A 25,551-nucleotide genomic window follows, 5' to 3' on the forward strand; every position below is an offset into this window, starting at 1 on the left:
CTAGGAGACATAGACATTGTGTTTGTTTAAAGAAAGTGAATAAACATTAGTAATTTGTATTGCACTAAAGCCCTAGGGCCATCACAATTCCAAACAAAAAAGAAACTTCACTTTAGAATATTCAACATTGTCTAACATAACAGAAACAAAGAAAAAAAAATTACAAAATTTTACTTCTGCACTCTACTGTCAACATGAGAAATTGTCCAAAATTTTAAAATCTTGCAAAACATTCATCCCTCATCACATTCACCAGCCATCTCTCATCAAACCTACACTTCATTTCTCATCTCACTCAATCCTACAAATGCATCAAATGACCCACTCTCTCATTAGTGCTTCCATAGATATGGTCAAAGTAAGAGCCATCTTGCTTACATTTTATTATATCTAGAAGTTTTCTGTAGCTAAGTCAGTACTTAAATATTTCATACACCTTTGTAAACAACCTTAAGATGGTAAAATAGGTTGGATTATCCAAATTTTTAGTTACCACAATATATTTAAATCATTATTGTAATATAAAGGGCAGCCAATAGTAAAGGACCTGAATAAATATTTTAAGGTAATTAAAAAGGTTTATTACTCAAAAACTTGATAAAACTAAAAGGGAATTCTTAATGATTGATTACTTTAAAATATCTACATTATACACAACAATAAACCTTTGCTATAAAGGGAAAGTCAGTAAGGCCCAAAAACTATTCAATACTAATTGTGCTTTGAGACAGTTTGCTGAATGTCTAAATGATTTTAGATAGTAATGAAGATAAAATGTGGGCAAACTCAACAACAATATGCAAGTAAGTAAGTATGGCAGCACTGACACATCAAGGTCTAAACTGGCAGTGCTAATTTTCACTTTGTGACCCTTTGGCCAAGAATTGCAATTAAGGGCTGGGGGCCAGAAATCTTGTGCTTTTGTACACCCTCCCTGCTTACCTTTTGCATATTTCTCCATTTGCCTATTTAGAGCTGGTTTAGATCTGTCTAACATCACTGACCCCCATTTAAAACAAATAAACAGGCAATACTAGGAATCAAACCTGTACCCCATGGACAAAGGATTTCTTACTAAGAGTGCTTTCCACTTAGCCAAGAACATTATTACGACCAGAGTAGAACAACTATTAAAAAAAAAATTGAAAAAAAAACAAGATGGATTTACAGCCATTTTCACTAATCTTCAATACACATTGTATTTTACTTAGACAAATTATTGTAAGGCAGGTGTCAACAAAGCTCCAGTAGGGATTGCTTTACTTAAGATGCAAACTAGCATGGTGAATACTTAGCTGGTAAAAACCAAATACACTAGCAATGCCAGGAATTAAACCTGTACCCCTTGGACAAAGGATTCCCAAACCAGAGCGCCAACAACTTAGCAAGGAACACAAATGTGACCAGAGAACTATTATTTGAAAAAAGAAATATTGAAAAAGCTCAATTCATGGTTGTTGCCATTTTCTCTACTGTCCCATAAACAATATATTTTATTTAGAAAAATTAATTTTAAGACAGATATCAACAAAGCTCCATTAGGGATTGTATTTACTTAAGATACAACAAGCAATGTGATTGCATAGCTTTGTGATATTCTAGTCTTAAATAATGATAAAAAAGCAAATTTACATTTGCTATTTGTTTTCCAAACCATTTTAAGCAAAACCATTTGCAACAGCAATACGCCCATGGTTAGATTAGTGTCTATCCAAAATGCTTTACAACAGAAGGGACACATTTCTTGCAAAGCAAATACTCAGCTTTAATGCTATTCTGTGTCATCTCTAAAAAATTAAACTGTATCAGGTGTATTTTGATATAAGATACTTCTAAGACTTGTGTTTCACAGCTTTCCTCAATCCACTTTATAAGGTTTTAAAGATATGCAGACATTTCCTAAATTTTGAAAAAAAAATATTGATATGGCTTAAAATGCTACTCAAATAAAAGGAATTGCATTTTAAGAGCTAAAGCCAGAGTAAAAGAAACTGATAATTAAAAATTAAGGTAAATCTTGTTTTGTCAAAATTTCAATAGTATAGGTATAGACCTTTTGAGTAAGCAATTATCTAAGACTTAAAAAACAGAAAAGGGTTGACATAGAAGCCTGGCAGTACCTTCCCAGAGTGTTTTTGACCCTGGATTAGTTACTGAGTTTCATTCTTGTAACCTATTCCCTTTCCAAGATAATGAAAATTAGCTAAACTAGAATTTTACGAATTTTTGCTTTGGATTCATTACTGGAAGTTCTATTTTCCTGACTTAACCCATTTCTAAGATAGCAAACAGTAGCCAAACTAGAGTTTGACCTGAAAATTTATCCATGGCCCTATAGGGTAAGGCTGAAATGTAAAGAGTTCTGACAAAGATGCAACACATCTTGAAGCATCTAGTAAGAATAGTAATTGGATTAACAATGCTTTATAACCACTAGGGTCTTGCTTCATCAAGGTTTTATCTCTGAAGCCAAATTACCAAGCTAAGGTCAAGCCTAGGGCATCAAAAGGATGAAACAAAGATTTCCAAGTATCTACATAAGTTTTCAAAAGCATATTCAAACTCTTGACTTCCTGTCTTAAGGCCTATGTGAATCAAATTGCAGGATATAACCCAACATTTATCCAAATAGCCCTAATACGAAAAAAACAAAATTAAACCTTACTTTTGCGTGGCTAGAATTCTATTTGTCAGCTTATAATTCTTATTTTATATAGACTTATTTATTGAATTGAACTGGATGATTCCTCCTCTCTTCCTGCAAGGACTCAGGAGGCTTCTTATACTATACCACTTGGATCACTATACCACTTGGTTCATATATAGACTTATTTATAGCCTACGAATTCTTCTTTTCGAAATCTACGCCTGAAAAGGTCAACCAACAATTATGAATGGTAGAACCCTACGGTTAAAAACAATGACAGTTCTGGTTAAATTAGAGTTCAACCAGTCAATTGTTTCACGCAAAATCACTTTTCATGACAACCTGGTTTGTCACTGTTTCACGCAAAAACAGCGGTTGAGCTCAACCACACGGAGTGGTTGAGCTCAAACAGTCTCTTTGGTTGACGCGAAAAAAGGCCTTAAGACGTTTTCAAAATAAACCAATTCGAAAATTAGTCACGTTTTCGAACTTTAAGGAATTTGCCTTCCTAATCCCAAAAGAGAAACCTTTCGTCAACAGATTGATTTTGTTAGGTGTCTTCTGTCAGTTTACTGGAGGGCCGAACGGAACAGATTTCCAGCAGTTTTTTGTCTTTTAAGTTTCAGTGGTAATAAGTCATAAATATCGTTGCTGTGTCTTAACAGGCATTATAAATTTATTATGCTATTTGTATCTCTTAAGAGTGAGCTAAAATTCTTATCTCTGGATCTTAAGAATTTCCATTGCCTGAACTATGCAGTGGTATTGTTTTTGAACTTTAATAGACAGTGAGCCCGATCAACTTTAATTACTGTCAAAATTACATTTTCAATTACCATCAACTATTACTTTTAATTTGTATACTGTCGTTAATTAAACTCAGAAAATCAGCTTACTCAAAAAGAAATAAAGACAGAATGTTACGAGTTAGGACTATTGTAAATTATTCTGTATATGATAATATTACTACTACAATTTTTATTTTTGGATACAGCACCAAGGTGCCTTAGGCCAACACAGCTGTGTATGCTTCTTCTCTATCCCAATGCATTTAGAGCTCTCCCTTTTCCCATCTCTTTACACCATCCAAGAAAGTTTCAATTTTCTTTAAATGCTTTCTTACGACATCTTCCAACCCCTTTCAGATACGACCTCCATTTTTCTCTAGATAGATGAACAAAAAAATGATCTTTGGAAATGTTTCATCCTTAACACGTATCTTAACCATTCTACTCTTTCTCTTATTACAGTCCTAAAAGGGGATAGAACAATGTTTTCTTCGTCCAGCATACTTTTTGAAATGTTGTTAATCAGAGGGGAGCCAAAAACAACTCGTGAACAATTTATCTGGAAAACATCTAGAAAACCTCTTCCATCTTCCAAACTCTCTAATTTTCAAATCATACTTCGCTTATTGTTATTGACATCGCTTTTAACATTCTAATCCTGATTCCCAGACTTATCTTTATATTCCTCATAACTTTTTCAACCGTAAAAAAAAAAATTCTACTTTTAACATCTTCAATATATTTGCAATCTCTTTTGATGAATAGAAAAAAAAAAAAATAATAAAACTTTTTCAAAGAAAAATCTATATTAGACCAAAGACATAAAAAATACATGAGGCCAAATAACATAAAAGAATATAACCGTAAAAGCCAAGAGTATCGAAAAGAAAAAAATGAACATGAATTCACAGGTGAATATAATTATATTCATTTTTAGAAATCTCACAAATTTTAAAGTAATTAAAGCTATAAAAAATGAAACATTTAATTTTTTCAATAAAGTGCAAATTACATTCTTGGCCTAAGAAGGAACAGGGGTTCTCAGCCCCACCCTTCTCAGTCGTAGCTTCTCTCGTTTTAAGTTTTATTTAGTTATTCATTGTAATATCTGTTCGTTTTAGGTTTCATTTATTTAATAATATTTATTTTTTGTCTTTTTACGATTTAAATGTTATTTAACTTTGTTTCTTCTCATCTTTGGTTTAATTTGGCTCTTTGCCTTTCTTTGAAAAACTTCATATTTGGAAAAGAGTTTCTTTTAATTAGGTTTTGTTCCTTTTTAATTGACAAAGTTTTTCATTGGTTAATAAAACACGTTTTAAATCTTTTTCCAGATTTTGTCTTACTATTTCTTGAAAAAAAAATTCTTTAAAAATTCTTGATAATGGCTGTACTTACACTATTTCGCAATGATGGGTGCGAGCAATAACACACAAATAAATAGTTTGAAAATCGGCATTGTTTTTGGAGTTATATAGGGCTGAAAGAAATATAGCCTCCACCATTTTATAATCTTGAGTTCAGACAAATGTTAATCAGGTATCTTCTTCTAATTGCAATGAAAGTTCAATATAATACCCAAATTGTTTTCTGAGATGTTACATCTACACCTTTTTGACAACCATTGATGCCCGTAGAGTATTTGTTTATTTAACTTCCCCTTCAACAGTTTTTGACAGTTTTTACTTAAAGTCTTTCGCTGTTGCTAACATATCGCAGCTATCTCAGATATCTTTTAGTCAACATTACCCAAGTGAAATTTGAACAACATTAAAACCCAAAGTAAACAGAAATTATTCCGCATATGGGGGGTTACTCCTTTTTCAATACCTAGCTCTTTACACTAAGATGTTAGCATTTAAAAAAGAAAGCCTCCTATTCTAATTAACCAGGTCCTGTGTTTCCGTAGCCGTTCTTAAGAATTGGGGCAAATAATCAAACTTTAGTGTAAACAGCAAGGTATTGAGGAAAGACAACCTTCTTTTTTTATATTTAATTTCTGATCGTCTTTCAAATAATGCGGTAAATCTGGCACACTTTCCATGAAATATACCCCTCCCTTTACGGGAAACTCCTCCTTGGAAACAGCATCCAATGTAAAGTGCAACCCCTCCTGTCAAGTTCCCTCCAGACAGCTTCATCCTTGCTGAAAATCCCCCTTCCAATCCCCCTAGATTCTTCTTATGGAAACCCACCCCAGGCACAAAATACCACCCGCCCAAAAAATGACTGTATGCTTCCCAATAGAAAAAACTATATCTTTATCTACCTTAGTTCGCGCTTGAGAGCGATAAGATCCAATGGATCTGTGTTACTCTTTGAGTGATGAAGACTGACATCTGTTACTGATCTGGATCTTGCCAGCAGTATTTTCCAGTTCCTGCATGACCACTCCCTATCCAGTGACTTCTTGAAAGTTATAGGTGAAGTTGCTGACACTGTAGACTCGGAGAGGGAATTCCAGTTGTTAACAATTCTTTCGGAGAAGAGGTTTTGACGCATTCTTGTGTTCACGTGGCATTTAGGAAGTTTCTTAGAATGGCCTCTTGTATGGGATTGGTAGGACATATTCAGGTTGAGGAGACTAGATGTGTCATTAGAGAGCAATGGAAAAATTTAATAATCTATAAGCCTCTCCCCACTGACTGTGGGTGGTCATTTTACCCCTAAAGACGTATTTATTTGATGTTTCAACTATACTTAACAAAATGGCTATCACAAAATTTGGTCAGATAACTTTGGGAAAAATAGGTGAGAGAGAGGGGGACCAGTTGCCCTCCAATATTTTTGGTCACTCAAAAAGGGCACTAGGGCCTTAAATTTTCGTTCGAATACACCTTCTCCAAATCTTCTAGGACTATTACTTCATTATGATTGCCCCTGGGGAAAAAACAAATAAACATGTATCCTTGATCAGTATTCTGACAAAATAGCAAAATTCGACATTTTTGAATTTAGGAGCTTGAAACCTGTACAGTAAGGTTCTTTGATAAATCTGAATATTTCCATTCAGATTCCTTGAATTTTTGGAATGTTTTCCCCCATTTCAAAAATCTAACGAATTTTCTCAGGCTCGTCTTGGGCTGGTAACTTCTGATGGCCAACATTAAACTTGATGAATCTTATATATTTGGAATCAGCACAATAAGCTGATTCTTTTGGTGTGTCTGTTGATATCAAAGGTTAGTTTTTAGAATTTTGGTTACTATTGAGGTGGGTCGCTCCTTACTTACAGTTCATTACCACAAACTGTTTGAAAATTGTCTCCATAGCGTCTTTTGATTTAGTTTGCCATATCCGACAACATGGCTTAAACTTCCGGCATAATATCTTTGCCTTTTTTTGGAAATTCCAGAGAAGTCCTTATGAAAATTCAGATATGCATAATTTCTTTTGAATTTGTTTAATAACCAAAAAAGCCCAAGAAAAGATTTTCCCATTCTCAACTATAAAAGATGTTCAAATTCTGCTCGAGAAGATGTTTGATCGTATATGGGGTGCATTATAAAAGAAAATCGTTATTAGCAATGCCTAATCACTTATTTCAATATGTGTTCCAAACGTTAGGTAATAGAAAGTTTTCGGAACTCCGTTTATTGGTTTCACTAGCTCACATTTAGCTTGCTGGTGTCCAGGCAAGACAACTGCGGACATGGGAGGGTTCAATTGACTCCCTTCGGGTTTTTAACCCCAACCTCCTTCTTTATGATCTTATTTCACCTCCCCAGAAAATATCTTGTTGGGTGTTTTTGTTCAACAATAGGCTTTTTTTATATTTTCACTAAAAACCTGCTTTTGTCAGCGGCCTCTAAGTAGTGCCCACATTAAAAAAGGGATCATTTATGAAGGCTAAGGAATTTGCGAAGAGTTTAAGCTGTGTAGTGTGGTTTATATTAACATGGAACTTACCTTTCTGTCCTAATACTACTACTACTACTACTACTACTACTACTACTAACAACTCACCGTAGTACCAAGTCCCCTAAGGCTACCATAGCTACTTACGCTCCTCCTCCGTCCCAATCAATTCAAACCCTCCCTCTTTACATTCTTCCTGGAAGTTCCGATTTCCCTAAATTTTTTCTTTATGACATACTCCCACCCCAACCACCGACCACCTGATTTTCTTTCAGGCATATACCGTTGGCCGAAAAGGACTATCTTTGGTAATCTGTCATATTTTATCCGAGGAGTGTGCCCAAACCATCTCAACCTTTCTCTCATTATAACCCTAGAAAGCGGGATTGAATTGCACTTTTTTTACAGCCTAGTGTTTGGAATAGGGTCAGTCAGCTGGGTACCCAGAACAATCTGTAGTCGAAATTTCTCTGGAACTAAGAAATCGTCATCCGCTTTTTGGAGCACCCATGCTTAAGAAGCATGTTTGACCGCTGTCACCATTTTAACTTTCAATATTCTAATCTTGGTTTGTCGACATATTTTCCTATTTTTTCATACTTTTTTCAACTATAAAAAAAAAAAAAAAAAAAAAAAAAAACCTGAGCCTTGGCTATTCTACTTTTAACATCCTCACTGCTCCCATCGCCTTCGTAATATTACCAGGGTAAGTGAAGCTGTCCACCTGATCAATCTTTTCGTTACTCAACTTGACCTTCTCATCTTCACTTATTCCTAGCTTTAGTGACTTAGTCTTCTTAACATCAATTTTCAAACCTGTTCTAGCACTCTGAACTCGCTAAATCTCTAAAAGTTTATTCATTTGTCTCACACTATCATCATGAATGCTTAAATTATCAGAATACTTTGAATTCATGAAGCTTTTTCCTCCCTATTTGATTCCGTATTCTTCAATTGCCTTTCCCGTGCTTCTTAAAACTATGTCCATCAAAATGAGATATATAAAGGGGGATAGATGACAACCTTGCTTAACTCTGATTTAATACGAAACTAGCTGATAATCTTATTTCCTACATCAACCTCAGCAGTGGTATTTTCGTACATGATACTGATCGCTTTAATGTATTTGTCTGATATACCATACAAAGAGAAGATCTTCGCTAAAGCTTTTCTCTCTACGTAAGTGAATACTCGCTCATAATCTATAAAAATGAGGACCAGAAGTGTTTGATAACTCAGGCATTTGTCAATTATCAATTCAAGAGTGAAAATTTGGTCGAGGTATCCTCTACCCTTCCTAAAACTGCACTGTTGTTCTCTTATCACTTTTTCTACAGCCTCTCTCAGTCTGAAAAATATGATATTACAAAGTAATTTGCTCTGTACGGAGACCAGGCTAATGCTTTGATATTCACCAAATTCATTTTTATCACCTTTCTTATACAATGGTTTGATTAGGGTTTTCTTAAAGTTACTAGGTACTTTCTCTTTTTCAAAAATCATATTCTTAGTTTTCAGTAGCTTATTTCTAACCTCAGAGCCACTACTCTTCATTAGTATTGTTAAAAAATAGTTTGAGCCACCTTGGTTAAGAATCTCTGTTTTGACGTTGAAATACTCTAGTACTGTAAAATATTAGTGAATTTTTGGTATTATAAGAGCAAAAATAGCTGCACTCTTAACATTCGTTGCTGATTATAAGCATATAAGGGCTCAAATTTGTGACTATTAGTCATTTAAAAAGGAGTTAATAACAAACAATTAATTTTTTTTTAACGGGGCCTCTAAATCGCGTACTCTAAGTTTTTGGTTTTTATAATTGTTTTTATAATTTTCAATTTAGATTCCAAAATATCCATTGAAGTGCGAAAAAAATGTGACAGCTATTTCACTAATAAGCGCTGACATAGAAATTGATTCCCAATACTTTTTGTTTATTAATAACACTGGCTCTTGACATTTTACCATGTTTTCACAGTTCTGAAAACCTAGCACTTTACTGAAAACGCAGAACCAACGCAACAAAATAAAACTCGGGGCAGAATACCTTAAATAGCCTGTAGAAAATAAAAGACTAATTGGAAAGCTCTTGGTAGTGAAAGGAATGAAACACGAGTACATAGTATTTCGGTAAAAATTTACTTTATTATTTATCATTTTTTTCCTAGCGACATCTAAAGCTACTTTGGAAATTGAGTCAGATTTGACAAATTTAAATTGATGAAACCCCTCTTTCTTTTTTGAGTCGCATTAGGCTCTTGCATTTCCCCTCTGTGAATTTTTGACTGTATCAATTCCTTTACAACTCGTTAAAACACTTCTAAAACAAACAGTCCTACTCAAAATTTGACTGAATTCTGAAAACCGCCTACCAATTTATTTAGCAAGGATTTTCGAAATGTTGCTGACTGGTTTAAGCGAATATTGAAAACACTGGACCACTGTTACAATTCTAAGAAGAAATAGCTTGAAAGTTTTGTTTTGTTTAATTTGAATGTGTACCAGCATTTGAATGTGCTTTTAAAGAATGGCTAACGTTAGAGTCAGTGATACATCACTCTGGCTGCACAATAAACTTGGAACCAACAATGATACCTGGTCTATTGGTGCTATATACTCACAGCTAAATCAAGAGGTTTTGAGAAATATCAAGGAATGTTTTGTTGACCTGCAGCCCCAAGTGAAACTGAAGCTGCTGTTATCTTTTTTAGAAATACCGAGAAGGAGTCTCGAAGAGGTAATAAAAGATCTGGTTTAATGAAAATTTGCTATGCTAGATTAGTCATGAACATAAATAATAGTGTAACCTCACCTCTCTTGGTCATTCACCTTCCTAACTAGTTTGAATGGTAACACAAAAGAATTTTTGCTCTTATAAAATAAATAAGCTATAAAACAAAAAGAACAGCTCTGTTTGGTGCTCTTTCTGAAAATGTTAGGCTATTTGCTTTTCTGAATAGGCCTATGCACCTTCCCCTAATTTTCATGGATATAGCCCTAGGATGTAAGGTAAAATTCTAGTTAATTGACTTATTGCTATCTCGGTAAGGGTTTAGGTTAGGAAAATGAAACTTTCATTGATGGGTCTACAGGCTAAAGTATGTCCTAGGAAGGTATTTAAAGTACCCGCCCCCACTCCTTCTCCCTCTAGAGGGACCTGAAATTTGCCTACATGACAGGTCTATATACCTATTGAAATTTTGACAAAACAAAATTTTACCTTAATTTTCAGTTACTAGTTGCTTTTTCTCTGCCTTTAGTTCTGAAAATGCTATTCCTGTTATTTGAGTAGAATTTTCAGCCATATCAATATTTTTTTTTTCAAAATTTAGGAAATGTATTTGCATATCTTTAAAACCTTATAAAATGGAATTTAGCAAAGTTATAAAGCTGAAAACAATTTTGTTGTACTTCAAATAAGTAGAAGATCTATTGTTCAAGGTTTCACTTTTATAACACACATATTTTTAAAGGTCATCAAAGGTCATGGCCCTCTAGAGGGAGAAGGAGTGGAGGTAGTTGCTTCAAAATACCTTCCTGGGACATACTTTAGTCTATAGATCCATCCCTGAAAGTTTCATTTTCCTAACCTAAACCCTTTTTAGATAGGAAGAAGTCAAATAACTAGAATTTTACCAGATGTATATATGGTTGACCACTTCTGAAGGATATATGCTAATTAAATACAAGTATTTTCTTTAGATTCTTTATTTTGTGCTTTTCTAATTTGGCCTATTATGACTGCTTGACTTCCTAAGGGGCTGTGGGGGGGGGGGAAGAGGTCATGCATGAGTGCCCATAAGGGGGGCACCATCCCCCATGGCTGAATGATTCTGCCTTATATTGTAATCTTTTTTTTTTTTTTTTGACATTTCTATTATACAACTAAGTAGACCCCAGTAACATGCCAATAAGGGAAGGTCAGTAGCAGCAAGGGCAAAACATAGCAGAAGTAGTGCATTGCTGGCACAACTATTGTTGACTGCAAAAATTTTGTTTTGATCAGTCTGTTTTAAATCCCAGCTTTAATTACATGAGATTTGGGCCTATCCATGAGTTAATAACTTTTTGAGTTTCTAGCTAGATCCTGATCTCCTTGGTTATTCATCAAGAGCAGTGACAAAGCAAAAAAAAATCTATAAAGAAGAGAGAAACAAGAATAATACAAGCCAGTATAAAACATAGTTTACACTGCAAGTATTTTGGTCAAGACCTCCACTTGACCATCCTTAGTACACAATATTAAAAAAAAAAATACTGATAAAGATCCAAAGACAATGTAAAACCTTTAATAGGGGCAATTATGTAGGTGTTATTCAAATAAAATGAAGTTGTCATTCAATAAAATGTAGGTGTCATTTCAAATAAAATGAAATGGTATGGATTATCATAGACATGTTGAGCCAAGGCAGGAGCAAAAGTCTCATGCCTTTGTGAAAGTGGTTAGAACAGTCAGATCATAGCTACTAAATGAGAGAGGATTAGGATAAAAAACCCCCAATATTTACCTTAAATTGCAGCTTGGAGCAATCTAAGGATTTTACCTTCTAGAAACTCCAGAGAAATCTTGGACAAATGTTTTGACTAAAATCTATCTTCCCTAAACAAGGACAGCAGGTTCTTAATCAAGAATCTGATACAGATAGTTAGGATTGGCTGACTGCAATCTTATAGCCAAGTCTTTTTAAATATGGTTGCTCATTTTCACTACATATGTTAGTCATTGAATCTGTCCATGATTCAAATACTTCTATTCCAAGATCCTTTGTTCAAGATTAAATAGTAGCATACTCTTCAAGATTAGAGTCAAGCTAAAAATTTGCAATTACAATTAGCTCAACTATTGACTGTCTGTGCATTTAATTCAAACTACCAAAATACTTATTAAGAAAGCTTAGACAGATCTAGTAGAGAAAAATTAGTTTTCCAGGTGGTATAATAGATATAACTGTTGGGATGGCGATTAGGGAGACCTGCATTTGTAGTTTCCTCCCCATTCATTTTCTTGGTTTCTGAAAAAGGTCCCTGTCTTGTAATTAGACACCTCCTAGTCTGCTCCTAGTTATTACACCTCCAGTGGTTTTATGACTAATGAGGAAATGTATTAATTGTCCTTGACATTAAATTCAGAATTACAGTTAGGAAATTAAGAATTTTCAGAACCTACCATTTCAAGTAATGCTGCTATGTCACAGTATCAACACCTTGGTATCTACAGACACCTATATATGACAAGGACTCAAGAAATATTGGTTCTTTGCTATACCAAGGTGTCTTGAAATAGAGAGATTTTTGAATCTCCAGTTCCTACCTAGAATTTAATCTGATGTCTGTCAGAAAGGCAATTGTCTATTCAGTGGATGTGCTGTAAGAACTATTGCTGAATTAAAGCCCAGCCTGGAAGCACAAAGGATTTTTGCAAACTGTTTGTGATATGCTACATGAACTACTGCTGAATTAAAGCCCAGCCTGGAAGCACAAGGGATTTTACAAACTGTTTGTGCATGCACTTCTTTATTTAATTTTGAAAACCATACTTGATTTCTAAGCAGGAAAAGGAAATCCTCAATCACCCAAAAATTGAAAACCTCCAACATTGCAGCTGATGTAATAAAGAATCATCTCAAATTAATTCAAAGTCAGCAGAATGCCACCACTTTGGCCTGCAGTGTTACAACACTTCAGCAGGATTCAACTGGGCCTCCTGTTGGTGGTGTTTGATGTATGCACTGGGGTAGTGACAGGGTCAATATCCAACATTGGAAGTACCAATTAGACCAGGTAAGCCCCCCCCCCCTAAAATTCTGCTTATGGGCACCCATGGGTTCATATTTTACCTAAAAGCATAGTTATTAGACATTTCAGCTTTGTTGAACAAAAGCATTATCTCAAAATTCTGATTAGACAACTTTGGGGAATAGGGGGCATGGGAGAGGGGCTAGCTGCCCTCCAATCTTTTTGATCACTTTGAAAGGACACTAGAACTTTTGATTCTATATCAAATGAGCCCTCAGTATAATCTTACAACATAAGCTCTATATAATGAAACATGTTTAGAAAACAATTCTTGTTTGTTTTAAGTGGACTTGTTTGTTTTAAGTTTGTTTCATGTTTCTTTAAGTGGACCTTATGTCCTAGGACCTATAGGATAGAGTTGAGAGGACCTATATCCCTCTCAACTCTGTTCCTCTCTGTGCATCCAAGAAGTTACCAGGCTTCACCCATTATTTGCTGAAATAAACCCCTTCCCTTTCATACACCCTCCACTACACTCCCTTCTCCCAACATCATCTTGCCTTTCCATCCCATATAAAGAACACTACCATTTTGACTTTTTTTTTTATCACCAGGAAACCTTTTTCCCATCCCTTGCACTTTGTCCCCCCTGGCTACCCTACCCATTACTGACTTGAGAGTTTCTACATACAAAATTTATCCTGTAATAAATAGTACACCCCAAAAATTACATGCTCCATCCCCTAGCCTTATTAGAGGTTCACTCAAAGTCAAACAATAGGCCAGTTAAAGCTTGGCTGACTATCTATGAATATGATAGATAACCTGATAAAAGGCATAGTTTTTCCTCTTTGGTAGAAGAAATTTTACAAAAGAGAAAAATTTTAACCATGGCTCTTGATTTACCCGCAACTTTTAAAATTGAACCTCTTCCCCTCCCACTTCAAAACTGCTATAGTAGTCTGTCAGTTTGAGCCCTATGACAAACCTTCCTACAATACCCTGAATGGTAATATTTCACTTTAAGGTGATGTTCTCCCACTCCCAGCACACTCCATCAAAGTTGCCTCAGAATAAAGTTTTTTTGAGTTAAAGAATTTGATAAAAAACATTATCATTTCCTTGTTTTCTCCTCTTTACTAATGCTGAAAGTTGAAGTTTGAAAAGTTAGTTGAGTTAAATTGCTGTTGAGTTAACAGCAAGATTAAATTGTATTGACATAATTGCAGTTACCAAAGTCCAGGCACAAAATCAAGATCTCCATAAAATAACTAGTTTTTGGGAGTTTATAAAGCTATACCTGGTTGACCACTCACTGGGGAAAAAAGAAGGAAGAGTAATGATTATTTCAAAGGAATACCTATCTCCTACCCTTATCCATGTGCCAGGACTAGTTGATTGCATTGAAATCATTTGGATATCTACTAAGCCAAAATGCCTGCCTTAGCCTTACACTAATTTAATCATTTGCTCATGTCATTATTTGGCTGGACAGAATACTTGTTTTTGTTGTAATTTTCATAATAGGCTACAAGCAAGTCTTGACTTGTGATGACAAAGTATCCAAATGCAAGCATTTTTATAGCAGGAGACAGAAATGAACTAAGTCTTAATTAAAAATCAGAAGCTTAAGCAAATTGTTGATTTCCCTATTATAAAAGGTTGAACCAGTTTGGGTGTTATTTATACCAACCTTGGTATACCAGCTTGAGCCGTCCTGGCCGAGTGGGTTGGTGCGCTGGTTCAGGATCCCTTGTCTGAGAGGACACGGGTTCGAATCCTGGTGTACCCAATTCTTCAGTTTGGGATGGGGTCAGTGGCGTGACTCTGTAAGCTTAGCCAGAGTCGACCCAACTCTAAATGGGTACCTGGAGAAATCTGGGGAAGGTAAACAGGAAGGGTATGTGAAAGCACAGGATGGCTGGTCCCCAACCCCCCATTGCACTTCCTGGCTGAAGGGCCAAGAAACGGAGATCAGCACCGCCAGTACGGACTGTAAAGTCTAATGCAGTATCCTTTACCTTTTTTTTTATACCAACCTTAAACCTTTTACAATCCTCCAACTACCCTTGCCCTCTTGCTGGTAGCTATCATTCCATGCTACAAATGAAACTTCTGCTTCTTTTTAAAACAAATTACTCAGTTTCTGAATTTTTGTACCTGCCAGTAACAAGTCAAGGTTTGATTTTGGATTATGTCTTGGAGTTGGGAGGATTTTGTCTTGTTTGTAAGTCTTAATTCAAAGGTTAGTTTGTTTCAAACAAGACTAATGACAAATTACCAAAAATATTTCCCAGAAGTTACCAAGAAGGTATGTTCTTCAGATAAACCTTACATTAATGGAAAAATGAAAGTACTACTCCATTTGAAACTAAAACTTTTTCGCCTTGGTAAGAAAGATGATGCCTTAACCCTCCATAAACAAATAAAGAAAGAAATACGTCGTGCTGCTTCTTGTTATAATAAGAATAAATTAATTTGCCTAAAACAGAGCAAACCTTAGCAATGGTTTAAGAAAGTGAAAGAAATGGGGGGTCACTCATGCAGGAACCTGGATTTTCATCTTGAGCTGCCTGAACAGAAAGCCAATGAGCTTAGTAAACACCTAGCTAGCGTTGTGTAAACGCTCCCCCCTCTCTTAGAAAACAATCTAATTACTTAGACTTCAAAAGATAATATTCTGGAAATTTCATCAAAGCAAATAATAGAACAAATACAGTAACTGAAAAAAAAAACTGATGTTTGTCCTATTGATATCCCGATTGATCTAATAAAAGTATTCCCTGATAAATTATCAACACCCCTTGTTAGTATTTTTAATGATATTAGTAATTCCAGATGTTCTCTATTGTTCTTGAAGATGGGCTATATTACTCCAATTCAAAAGAAGGGAGGCCTGAACAAATTTACTGGAGTATGACCAATCACCTTGACCCCAGTTTTCTAAAGAAATTTATAAGGGTTTCTTAGCTGATTGGTCAAAGGCAGAGATTCCTGAACTTATTGACTTACAACAGTTTCGAAATATGAAGGAGACATCTACTTCATACTACCTTGCTAGTCGTCTTGACACCATTAAAAAAAAACATTGAAAACTCTGATACTTGGTTGAATCTTTTATTAATTGGTATCCAGAAAGCGTTTGATCTAATTGAGCCCAACATCCTTGTAAATAAACTACTGAGGGAGTTTCAAGTGACTCCCTTTATAGTTAAAATTTTTGCCTCCTTTTTAACAAATTATTCTCAATACAAAAATGTTTATTCCATTCCGGATCCTATCTCTTGCAGGATCCCCCAGGAAACATCGATGGGTCTCGTTTTATTTCTTATAATGGTTAATTGCTTCAAGACTGACCAAACAGAGTGACAGAAGTGCATGGATGACTTGTCTGCAGTTGATGTTTGTTGACAAAACATTAAAAGCTCGATTTGATATTACTTGATGATGTCACACAGGAGGCTTCTTTGTCAAAGATGAAATATAGCGCTAATAAATCGTCAGTTATGACAGTTAATTTGTTTTAATCATCCCCATCTTTCACAAACCCAATTCCTCCCAAAACCTCTGTCAAATGCATTAAACTACATTATTACTGCTGGCCTGAAATGGGATGTCCATGTACAAAACATTGTCAAACAAGCTTACCTTTTGGTTTCACTTCTAAAATTTTGACAAAATTTTCTCACCCCCAAAGGATCGTCTCCAACTTTATTGTTCTTTTATTTGGCCAATACTGGAGTTTCCTTGTCCAGTGTGTCGTTTTGTCCTTTCTTCAGAGCTTATTTATCTAATTGAAAATGTTAAGAAATGAGCACTTAGAATCATAAATGGTGATGAAAAGGTTCCATATCATTATCTACTAGGTAAGTTCAAGCTAACCACGTTGGCTGAGAGAGGGAACCTACTGTGCCTTTGTCTTGATACCAAGACCCTGTCTGTCCCCAATGACGTTCCATCATCTCCAAACCCTACCTCCCCACCTGCAGTAAACTGTCCTGTATAAAATCCTAAAAAGTCCCCAAACTGACTCCAAGTTTTGACTCGTTTTTATGTATTCTGTACAATGGATTATATTTGACGTGAAGGTCAAAATTCTTTGGAATATATATATATATATATATATATATATATATATATATATATATATATATATATATATATATATATATATATATATATATATATATATATTGATATTTTTAATGTAAAATTAAAATTCGGCAACCATACTGTGAAAGAAATCTGTCAATTAAATTATATTCTACATGTGACTTCTTTTTATTTTTATCCTTTTCCTGAAGTAAATTCTGCATAAAAAAGAACAAGATTTCAGTCCATTGATGCTGTGAAAGAAAAAGTAGCAGGGCCTATGCATAATGAAGGAGTTGCAAGTCAATTTGCAGCAATGTTTCAAACAATAGAAAATTCACATGGAGTATTGTAGGGATAGAGGAGGTTGTATTTTGAAGGTTATAGCAACCAAAAACTTATATAAACTCAAGTGATTGCTGAAAGTGTAGGAATTGACAAAGAATGTGGAAGGTGAATTTTACATAACAATAGTGCCTAAAATTATCATGGTTGAACAAAAAAGAAGCTCATATAACTGCTTTTACTGACAATTTAAATGCCATTGAAAATGAACCAAACTTCTCTCAAAGAGTGATAACTTGTGATGAATCTTGGTTTTTCACTTATGATTTTGAAAATAAATACCAAATGATCCACTGGAATGACCTAACTTCACCAAGAGCTAAAAAAGCTCAAATGGGCAAATCAATGTTCAAAGCAACAATGATTATTTATTTTTCTAATATTTATGGGATTGTATTCCTTCACTGGGTCCCAAAGGTCTAATTATTGATTAACACTACTGCCTTGAGGTGCTTGCACAATCCATAAAAGAAAAGGGGAAAAAAAAACAACCCGAATTGTGGAAGAATTATTCATGGGTTCTCCATCAAGACAATGCGCCAAGCTATTCTGCATTGTCTCTCAAGACGTTTCAAGCCAAGTACATCGTCCCAGTGTTAAACCATCCACCTTATTCACCTGACCTTATACCATGCGTCTTTTATCTGTTTCCTAAGGTCAATTGCATTAAAAACGGCAGACTTTCAGTCCATTGAAGTTGTGAAAGAAAAAGCAACACATGTTCTGAAGGGGCTCACAGAAGAAGACTTCCAGCACTGTTTTGAACAATAACAAATTAGCATGGAACATTGTAGGAAAAGAGGAGGGGTGTATATTAAAGGTGATAACAACAACTAAAAATGTATAAATTCAAAATACAACAATAGCTATAGAACAAGCAATGGGCTTGTCATTTTATAGCCATACCCCATGTATATAGTTATATTTTCGTAATTAATTTTTGACATCACAGGGCAAAAAATTGTTTCTAGACTAGGACATATTCCCCAGTCTAAAAAATGAAAAGTATTAAATGAAGGGTAGTGGAAAGTTAAAACTAGTAAGGATTCAGTAAATCTATTAAATGAAAAAAAAAATCTTTATTGAAAAGTATTAAATGAAGGGGAATAGTGCTAATTTAAAACTGGCAAGGATTCAGGAAATCTATTAAAAGAAAAAAGTATTAAATGAGGGGGGTAGTTGAAAAGTTAATACCGGTAAAGATTCAGAAAATATATTAAATAAGAAGTATTAAAAGAATGGGGGGGGGGTAGTGAAAAGTTAAAACTGGTAAGGATTCAGAAAATCTATTAAATGTAAAAAGTCTTAAATAATTCTTTGGACCCAAATTATCTGAGTCCCCCTGTCACATTCTTTGTTCAAGAAAGTATGATCTTTCCCTTCTATTTTACGGACCTGTGTATTATAATATATTCTGTTTAGATTATTACCAATTTTTTTCTCATTTATTTGACTTATTTTGGTAGTGGAGGCTTGAACTTGAAGAAATACTAGAAATTGCCCAAGAGGATGGTGAGCCCTGGGTTGCAGTTTTGGCAGAAACCTTAAAAACAGTTCCCTCTACTGGATCTTTGAATGAATCAATCTGTGATAATACTGCAGATGACACAAGAAAAATGATTGCTGAATTAGTAGCTGATCTAAGGAAACTGGGTAAGATTCTATTCAAGTTTTATTTACTTAGGTATTGTTACAAACATTATGTGCACAATACTAGTGGCTTGACAAAAATGAATATATTGAAATATCATAATTGATGTCTAAAAAAATATAAAACCAACAATGAATTTATAAGGGGTTTCACATAAATCAATCCCTGCTTAACTCAATCTGTATTATTCTTGACAAACATTCAACTCAACCCCTGTTTAACCCAACCCCCCATTCATCGCAACGACCATATAAAATTTCCCTCTTGCAATCCAATCATCATTTTTCTCGACCTCCATGCAACTCCACTTCTATTCAATTCGACCCCAATTCAGTTCAAACCCTGTAACAGATAAGATTGAATATGATTGAGTTAAATAGGGGTTGAGTTGAGTAGAGGTTGAGTAAAACGTGTGTCGAGTTGAATGAGTAGAGCAGCCTTGAGTGGCACAGACACACATACTGTCTCTGAGTTGCAGTTGTGAGTGCAGTGAGTTGTGAGTCTGTGAGTTGCACAGACTACATAAAAGTCAATAAACTAACACCATAGTATACCTCTCAAAGATATTGATAACAAAAGGAAGAATACAACACAATAGACTAATCCAAAAATAAATTCTAAGTTACACATCCTTACTGACACACTGTTGGGAATCACAATTGTCTTGGTAAAAAAAATAGGGAATAAAGTAAAGGGGTTATTAATAAAGCAAGGATAAAAGAAACATCTGATGAAGAAAAAGAAGAAAGATGCATAAACATATTAGAGAATCCTACTAGACAGTGAACTGATCTGAATAAAAAAATGAATTTGCTATTGTAGACTTGAAAATTAGTGGATGATTGTACCTAAGAAAAGATTTCTTAGAGAAAGAAAGTGGTCCACCCCTTTGTCATGCTATCTGATTTCTGTGTTGCAATAGAATTTTACCAGTTTTGTTAGTATTAACATTAGTATCTGATTTGAAATTTAGATAATAGTAACTCGAATATGACTTTTATAATTTCCTGTTAGATAAGTTTAGCAGTAATGCGTGCCTTACAAGGAGAAGAAAAATGCAGTTCCAACTATTTTTCTGTAAGGTGAAAAAACTTCCATATCTGTATTACATGTAAAATGTCTACAGGAAATTTCAAATTTTAAAGTCATAATCATATGATCATAATCAGTTGATTATAATCAACTTTTGCAGCTAACAGGCTGTTCAATTGGGATGCAAACAAATGATAGTTGACCTTTTTTTTTTTTTTGGATAAATTGTGTAAGGATGTATCAGTGCTATGAGATAATGATTATATTTAAACATTGAATTGAATGAACTCCAATACTTTGCTTATAAACCCTGTGCGTATGAATCAAATCTGTTTTCTACCTACAACACTGAAGAGAAGAGAATTGAAGCCTGTATAATCTTTGGAAATACAAGAATTTTTAAAGGTGCCACCCGTTTCGAAGACACCTAGGGGCTTAAAAAGTGTATTTTGAGGCATGTACTTTCCAACTTCCAACTTTCAAAGATCATCTGATCAAAATATAGGGTAGAGGTAATTACCTATAACTTCTTCACTTTTAGTAATATATTTGACCAAAGATTACAGAAAGCACACTCTTTGGCACATTCTTATTATTCTCATTTTATTTTCAGCAAAAAAACAATCAGAGACATCACCTTCTATGCTGCCATTGGAATGCTCCTACTTAAACAGATATGCCTTAACCACTTCTATTGGTCAGCTAGTAAGTTGTCATGCTTTTTATTTTCTATTTTTTTCATTTGTGGAAACATTTATTTCGTCTTGCGTTTTCATCAATAATGCGCCCTTTTTGCTAAGCACAGGGCTAAGATCTTACTTCTTTTGAAAAAACAACAACACTTTTAAGCCCATGAGACACACTTAAGATTAAAAGTCAATAAAGTAAAAAACTCGAAAAAAAAAAGATTTTTAAGGAAATTGGGTTTCCTGCTGAGTGAAGGAACGAGAATCAGAGAAGAGAGGTTTTAGGCTAGCGACTTGACGTCTTAGTAAAACATGAGCCTAATGTGCATTTTTTTTTTATTGGAGGTACACCAAGAGGCTTAATTACTGGGAGGGGTAAAAACTCGCCCCCTTCTAATGCTCCTCTCGTCCACTCCTAATGTTACTTCTCTTCCTTGTCACTGGTTTAGCTATTGGGATTTTTGGAGAGAAAATACCCAGAATGGCTACGGTTCTCTAAAACTATGTTTGGTTTGTTTTTTACTTATTTAAATACTTATTAATTTTCTTTTCTCCTTTAAAAGTACTACCTTGCTTCCTTTCACTGGTAAATCTGAAAGGAACAGTGTGATGCCTGGGCAGCATGATCAAATCTCTGAAGGTGACATGTATTATTCCATTTTCCTGAGAATAAGATAGTAAAATTGTTTAACTGATTGTAAAGAAAATTCCGAATGATTTTCTACTATTTTCATCAGTATTTTCTAACTTTTGTTGCCTTTGTCAATCTTAGTTCCCAGAGGGCGTTGAGGTGTTTAGTTATTGAGGCTTTGAGGAGGCGCATAGACGAGAGACCTCTGTGTCTTTAAAATTTCATTTGTTAAGTGGGTTTTCTCAAAAAAATTTACAATTTTTTGGACTTGAACATTCTAAAAAAAAAAAAATCTTCGGACTTTTGTTTTGAAGATAATTTTTGGCAAGTTGTTTTTTATTTGGATTCTCATACTCTACAATTAAAATTTGTTCAGTACTCTTAGTAGCTATGTCATGCAGGAATCAAAACAGGATAACCCTAGAATGCCAGCTGCTTCAACTATAATGGCATCTATTAACTCTTTATCCAACAACAGTCGCCTCCCTTTTTGGTTAATATTCCTTCCCCTTTTCAACCTACCCCTTCTTTAAAAACCGCAAACTTCTGATATGATTCCAAACTTTACATGTTCTAGCAAAAGATGAAGCCAGACGTGAAGTAGATGAAGTATGTAAAGAAGAAAGGTATTCTCTTGTGGAAAATATAAGAGTAAAAAAAACAACTGATAAATATTATTATTATTCATGTATTGTCCAAACCGAGGTCCCGGTTTTGCCCGCAGTTGCGTATTCTAGGCTGTCAACAAAGGTGAATCGCGTGGAACAACTACTCAAGGTTGTTGCCACCAAGCTGGATGCTTATGAACTGAATTACCCGCAACTGCCGAAACCTGCAATTCCCGACTCGCATGCTACTATTGTTGTGTCGAACCTTCCATCTACCCTTTCGGACCCAATAAAACAAAAGATCTGATAGATCAGATTGATGGACACGAATCAATCACTAGCATTCGCCCTGTTCGTGACAAACTGTTTATCAATATAGATAAGTCAGTTGCTGAAGATTTCCGCTTATCGGTGACTAGTGCGTTTACTGGCTCTTCTGCGAAAGTTCTAACCAAGAAGTTTTACGGACTCCTGAAGGGAATCCCGCCTGATTTTGAACTGTCCCACCTGATATCGTGCCCTGGTGTTTCTGGTGCCTCTAGGCTAGGGAAATCGCTTGCAGTAAAACTTGAATTCTCTGATGCAACATCAAGAGTCGAAGCATTTAGATATGGTCTCAAAGTTGGATACGAAATCCTAAGTGTTTATGAGTTCAAACCGATTCCCCGGTGCTGTAACAATTGCCGATCCCCTGACCATCTCCAGTCGTCTTGTCCCAGTGTTACACCAAAATGTGCGCGATGTGCCGGTCCTCATGTTTCAGATAGAGACTCGCCTTGCAATTTGTTACCTAAGTGCGCAAACTGTGGAGGTGATCATGTTTCGTTTAGCCTCACTTGCCCTAAATTGAAAGCAATTGTCAGTCGCAAGTTACCGAAAACAAACTAATGTCTGAATCAGTATCACTCGTGTCCTTCAATATTAATGGGACAAAAAACAAGGACCTGACCATTGATGAACTGTACAGTAAGTTTGACATTGTATGCTTTCAGGAACATCTTTTGACCGCAACGAGTGTTAATTTCCTGCGCCGCAGTTCCGCCCACTTTGTTTTCACAACAAATGCTAAATCTACTTTTGGAAGGCCTTCAGGGGGTTTAGCATGTATTATAAAACAAAAGCTCAGCTTTCTGTCCCCGTCATGCTATTTCTCTGATGAACATTTACTTGCTATAAGACTTGGTAAAACCGTATTGATAAACACTTACCTGCCTCACGATGGGAAGAATATGACATCGCTTAATAAATTCTCCAAAGCATGCTCTAGTTTGAAAACTCTCCTTCAAAGTATAAGCAAAAATGGGTACGAATTTATTATTATTGGAGATATGAACACTGATGTAAAACGTGATTCTGCTCGTACTGTGAACCTTCTTGATTGTCTCCCTGATTACAGAATAATTGCGAAGGATCTACCCTTCTCGTATGTGCATAATTCCGGCAGCTTATCGGATATTGATCACGTGATTTGTTCCCCGTTCATTACATCTTCAACAGTGCATGTCCACGAAGATGAGCAAGATATTGATCACCTTCCTTTATCGCTATGCTTTTCGATTAGAAAAGATAGTACTGACCAAGCTTGTGCTCCTGCCTCTAAATGGTTTGTGCGGAGTAATTGGAAAAATGTTAATATGCCATTATATATTTCAACCCTGGCCATTCTCCTTGGTTCTTTACGTGTACCTTTTCATCTACTCCAGCTGAGTGTTAGTCCTACTAAAAGTAATTACGATCTGAATCATTATTACAACCAAATCGTGTGGTGTTTAAAACGCGCTGAGGAGGTTGCTGTCCCTCAAGAGCGAGTGAGGAAAAGTACAAGGAAACCAATCTGGTCGTGTGACCCTGAGCTGAAAAGTGTGAAAAATAAAGCCAAATTGTGGCTGCGTATATGGGTTGCTAACGGTCGACCATTAGCTGGGAATGTGTTTGAAATAAAACAAAAAACTAAGCGTGAGTTTAAGAAATGTCTGCGATCGAGCCGTTACAAAGGGTTAGAATATCCTACCAATAAGAAAGAATGGAACAAAGTGATTAATTCGGCTAATTTAAATAACTCGGCAAATCCTAATTGCCCCATTACGCCTTCTGCATGGTCTGACCACTATTCAGTTATATTTTCCAAATTGAATTATGCAGTGCACGCGCTTTATTCGAAACTGCTTGATTCGGTTCTCCCGCCTTCCCTGACTCAGGCACAAGTTATTCCGGTTTCAGTTGACGCTGTAATTGCATCTGTTAAGAAATTGAAATCAAGTTCTCTTGATATTGACGGTATCAGTGCTTGTCATCTAAAAATAAATTGCCCGTCTTTGTTTTTCCATTTACAGTTGTTTTTCCAAATGTGCCTTTGTTGTTCCCTCGTTCCTGACAGCTTTTTGTGTGGAACTGTCATTTCTGTACTTAAACGAGGTAAGACTCCTTTGGATTGTTCTTCTTACAGGCCTATCACGGTTGCTTGTAATTTTAGTAAAATCCTTGAACACATCCTACTTCCTTTCATATGTATGAATGCTAATTTTGGGGAGAATCAGTTTGGTTTTCGGTCTGGCATCGGGTGCCAGCACGCTCACCGTGCTCTTGCTTTCCTTCTTAAAGATGCTTCGGCTAAAGGGTATGGTCTTCATATTTGTGCTCTTGATCTTTCTAAGGCTTTTGATAGTGTTGTACATAGTCAGGCTCTTTACTCTCTTTATAGTCACGGTATTAACCTTTCAGTTATTTTTCTTCTAAAGTTTTGGTATAGTAATTCTTATCTTCGAATTAAAACTAATGGTGCCCTTTCATCTTCTAATGTTCTTGTTCGTCGGGGCGTACGGCAGGGTGGAGTGTTATCTCCTAGTATTTTCAAATTTTGTATCTCTGGTATTCTTGAGAATATTTCTTCTATGTGTTTTGTTGGTTTGAGTGATATTTCTTACCTTGCTTATGCTGACGACATTCTTCTAATTAGCCGGTCTAAACTCAGTCTATCGCAGATGGTTCATAAAGTTTCTTCTTCTTTTACTAAAATCGGTCTTTCGCTTAATGTTGATAAATGTGAGTATCTTTCTTTCAATGTTCCCTTTTCTCCTAGGCCTCTAATTTTTCAAAATTTTTCTATCCCTCATGTAGATTCGATCCGGTGGTTGGGTATTACACTTACAAAAAATCTTAAAACTCTTCGGGAGCGTGCTGTCTGGGATGCTAGAGTGAAAATCCAGATTGGTTACTCTAAAATTGTAGCCAATCGAGGGAAATACAATCGTATTGCCCTTGGTAAGCTTTATTCTACTTTTTCCGATCATTCTGTTCTTTACCTTTCTGGGCTTTACCCTATATTTAAGAAAAAAGACATTAGCGATATTCGATCCTCTTATTTCCGTTTCTGTAAATTTCTTCTCTATCTTCCTCTGTGGTATAAGAATCGAAAGATAATCAATAAGTTCCATCTTCCGAACATTACTGAGAAGCTGACTGATCTACACAAAAAGC

General features: G+C 35.3%; 1 protein-coding gene across 2 annotated transcripts in view; it reads left to right on the forward strand.

Annotated features, from left to right (window-relative positions):
- The first annotated feature begins 9,729 nt into the window (after window positions 1-9,729).
- Window positions 9,730-25,551, forward strand: part of LOC136027466 (negative elongation factor A-like) — a 46,354-nt gene continuing 30,532 nt past the window's right edge. Inside the window, exons 1-3 of one of the 2 annotated variants that reach the window (XM_065704758.1) lie at window positions 9,730-10,030; window positions 18,933-19,119; window positions 20,763-20,854. In XM_065704758.1, coding sequence (XP_065560830.1) covers window positions 9,821-10,030; window positions 18,933-19,119; window positions 20,763-20,854 — 489 coding nt within the window. In that variant the 5' untranslated portion in view covers window positions 9,730-9,820. Of the gene's footprint in view, window positions 10,031-12,930; window positions 13,075-18,932; window positions 19,120-20,762; window positions 20,855-25,551 lie in introns of those variants that run through there. The other variant, XM_065704759.1, reaches the window with a different exon arrangement.

Source organism: Artemia franciscana, chromosome 5, assembly GCF_032884065.1.
Source record: "Artemia franciscana chromosome 5, ASM3288406v1, whole genome shotgun sequence".
NCBI lineage: Eukaryota > Metazoa > Arthropoda > Branchiopoda > Anostraca > Artemiidae > Artemia > Artemia franciscana.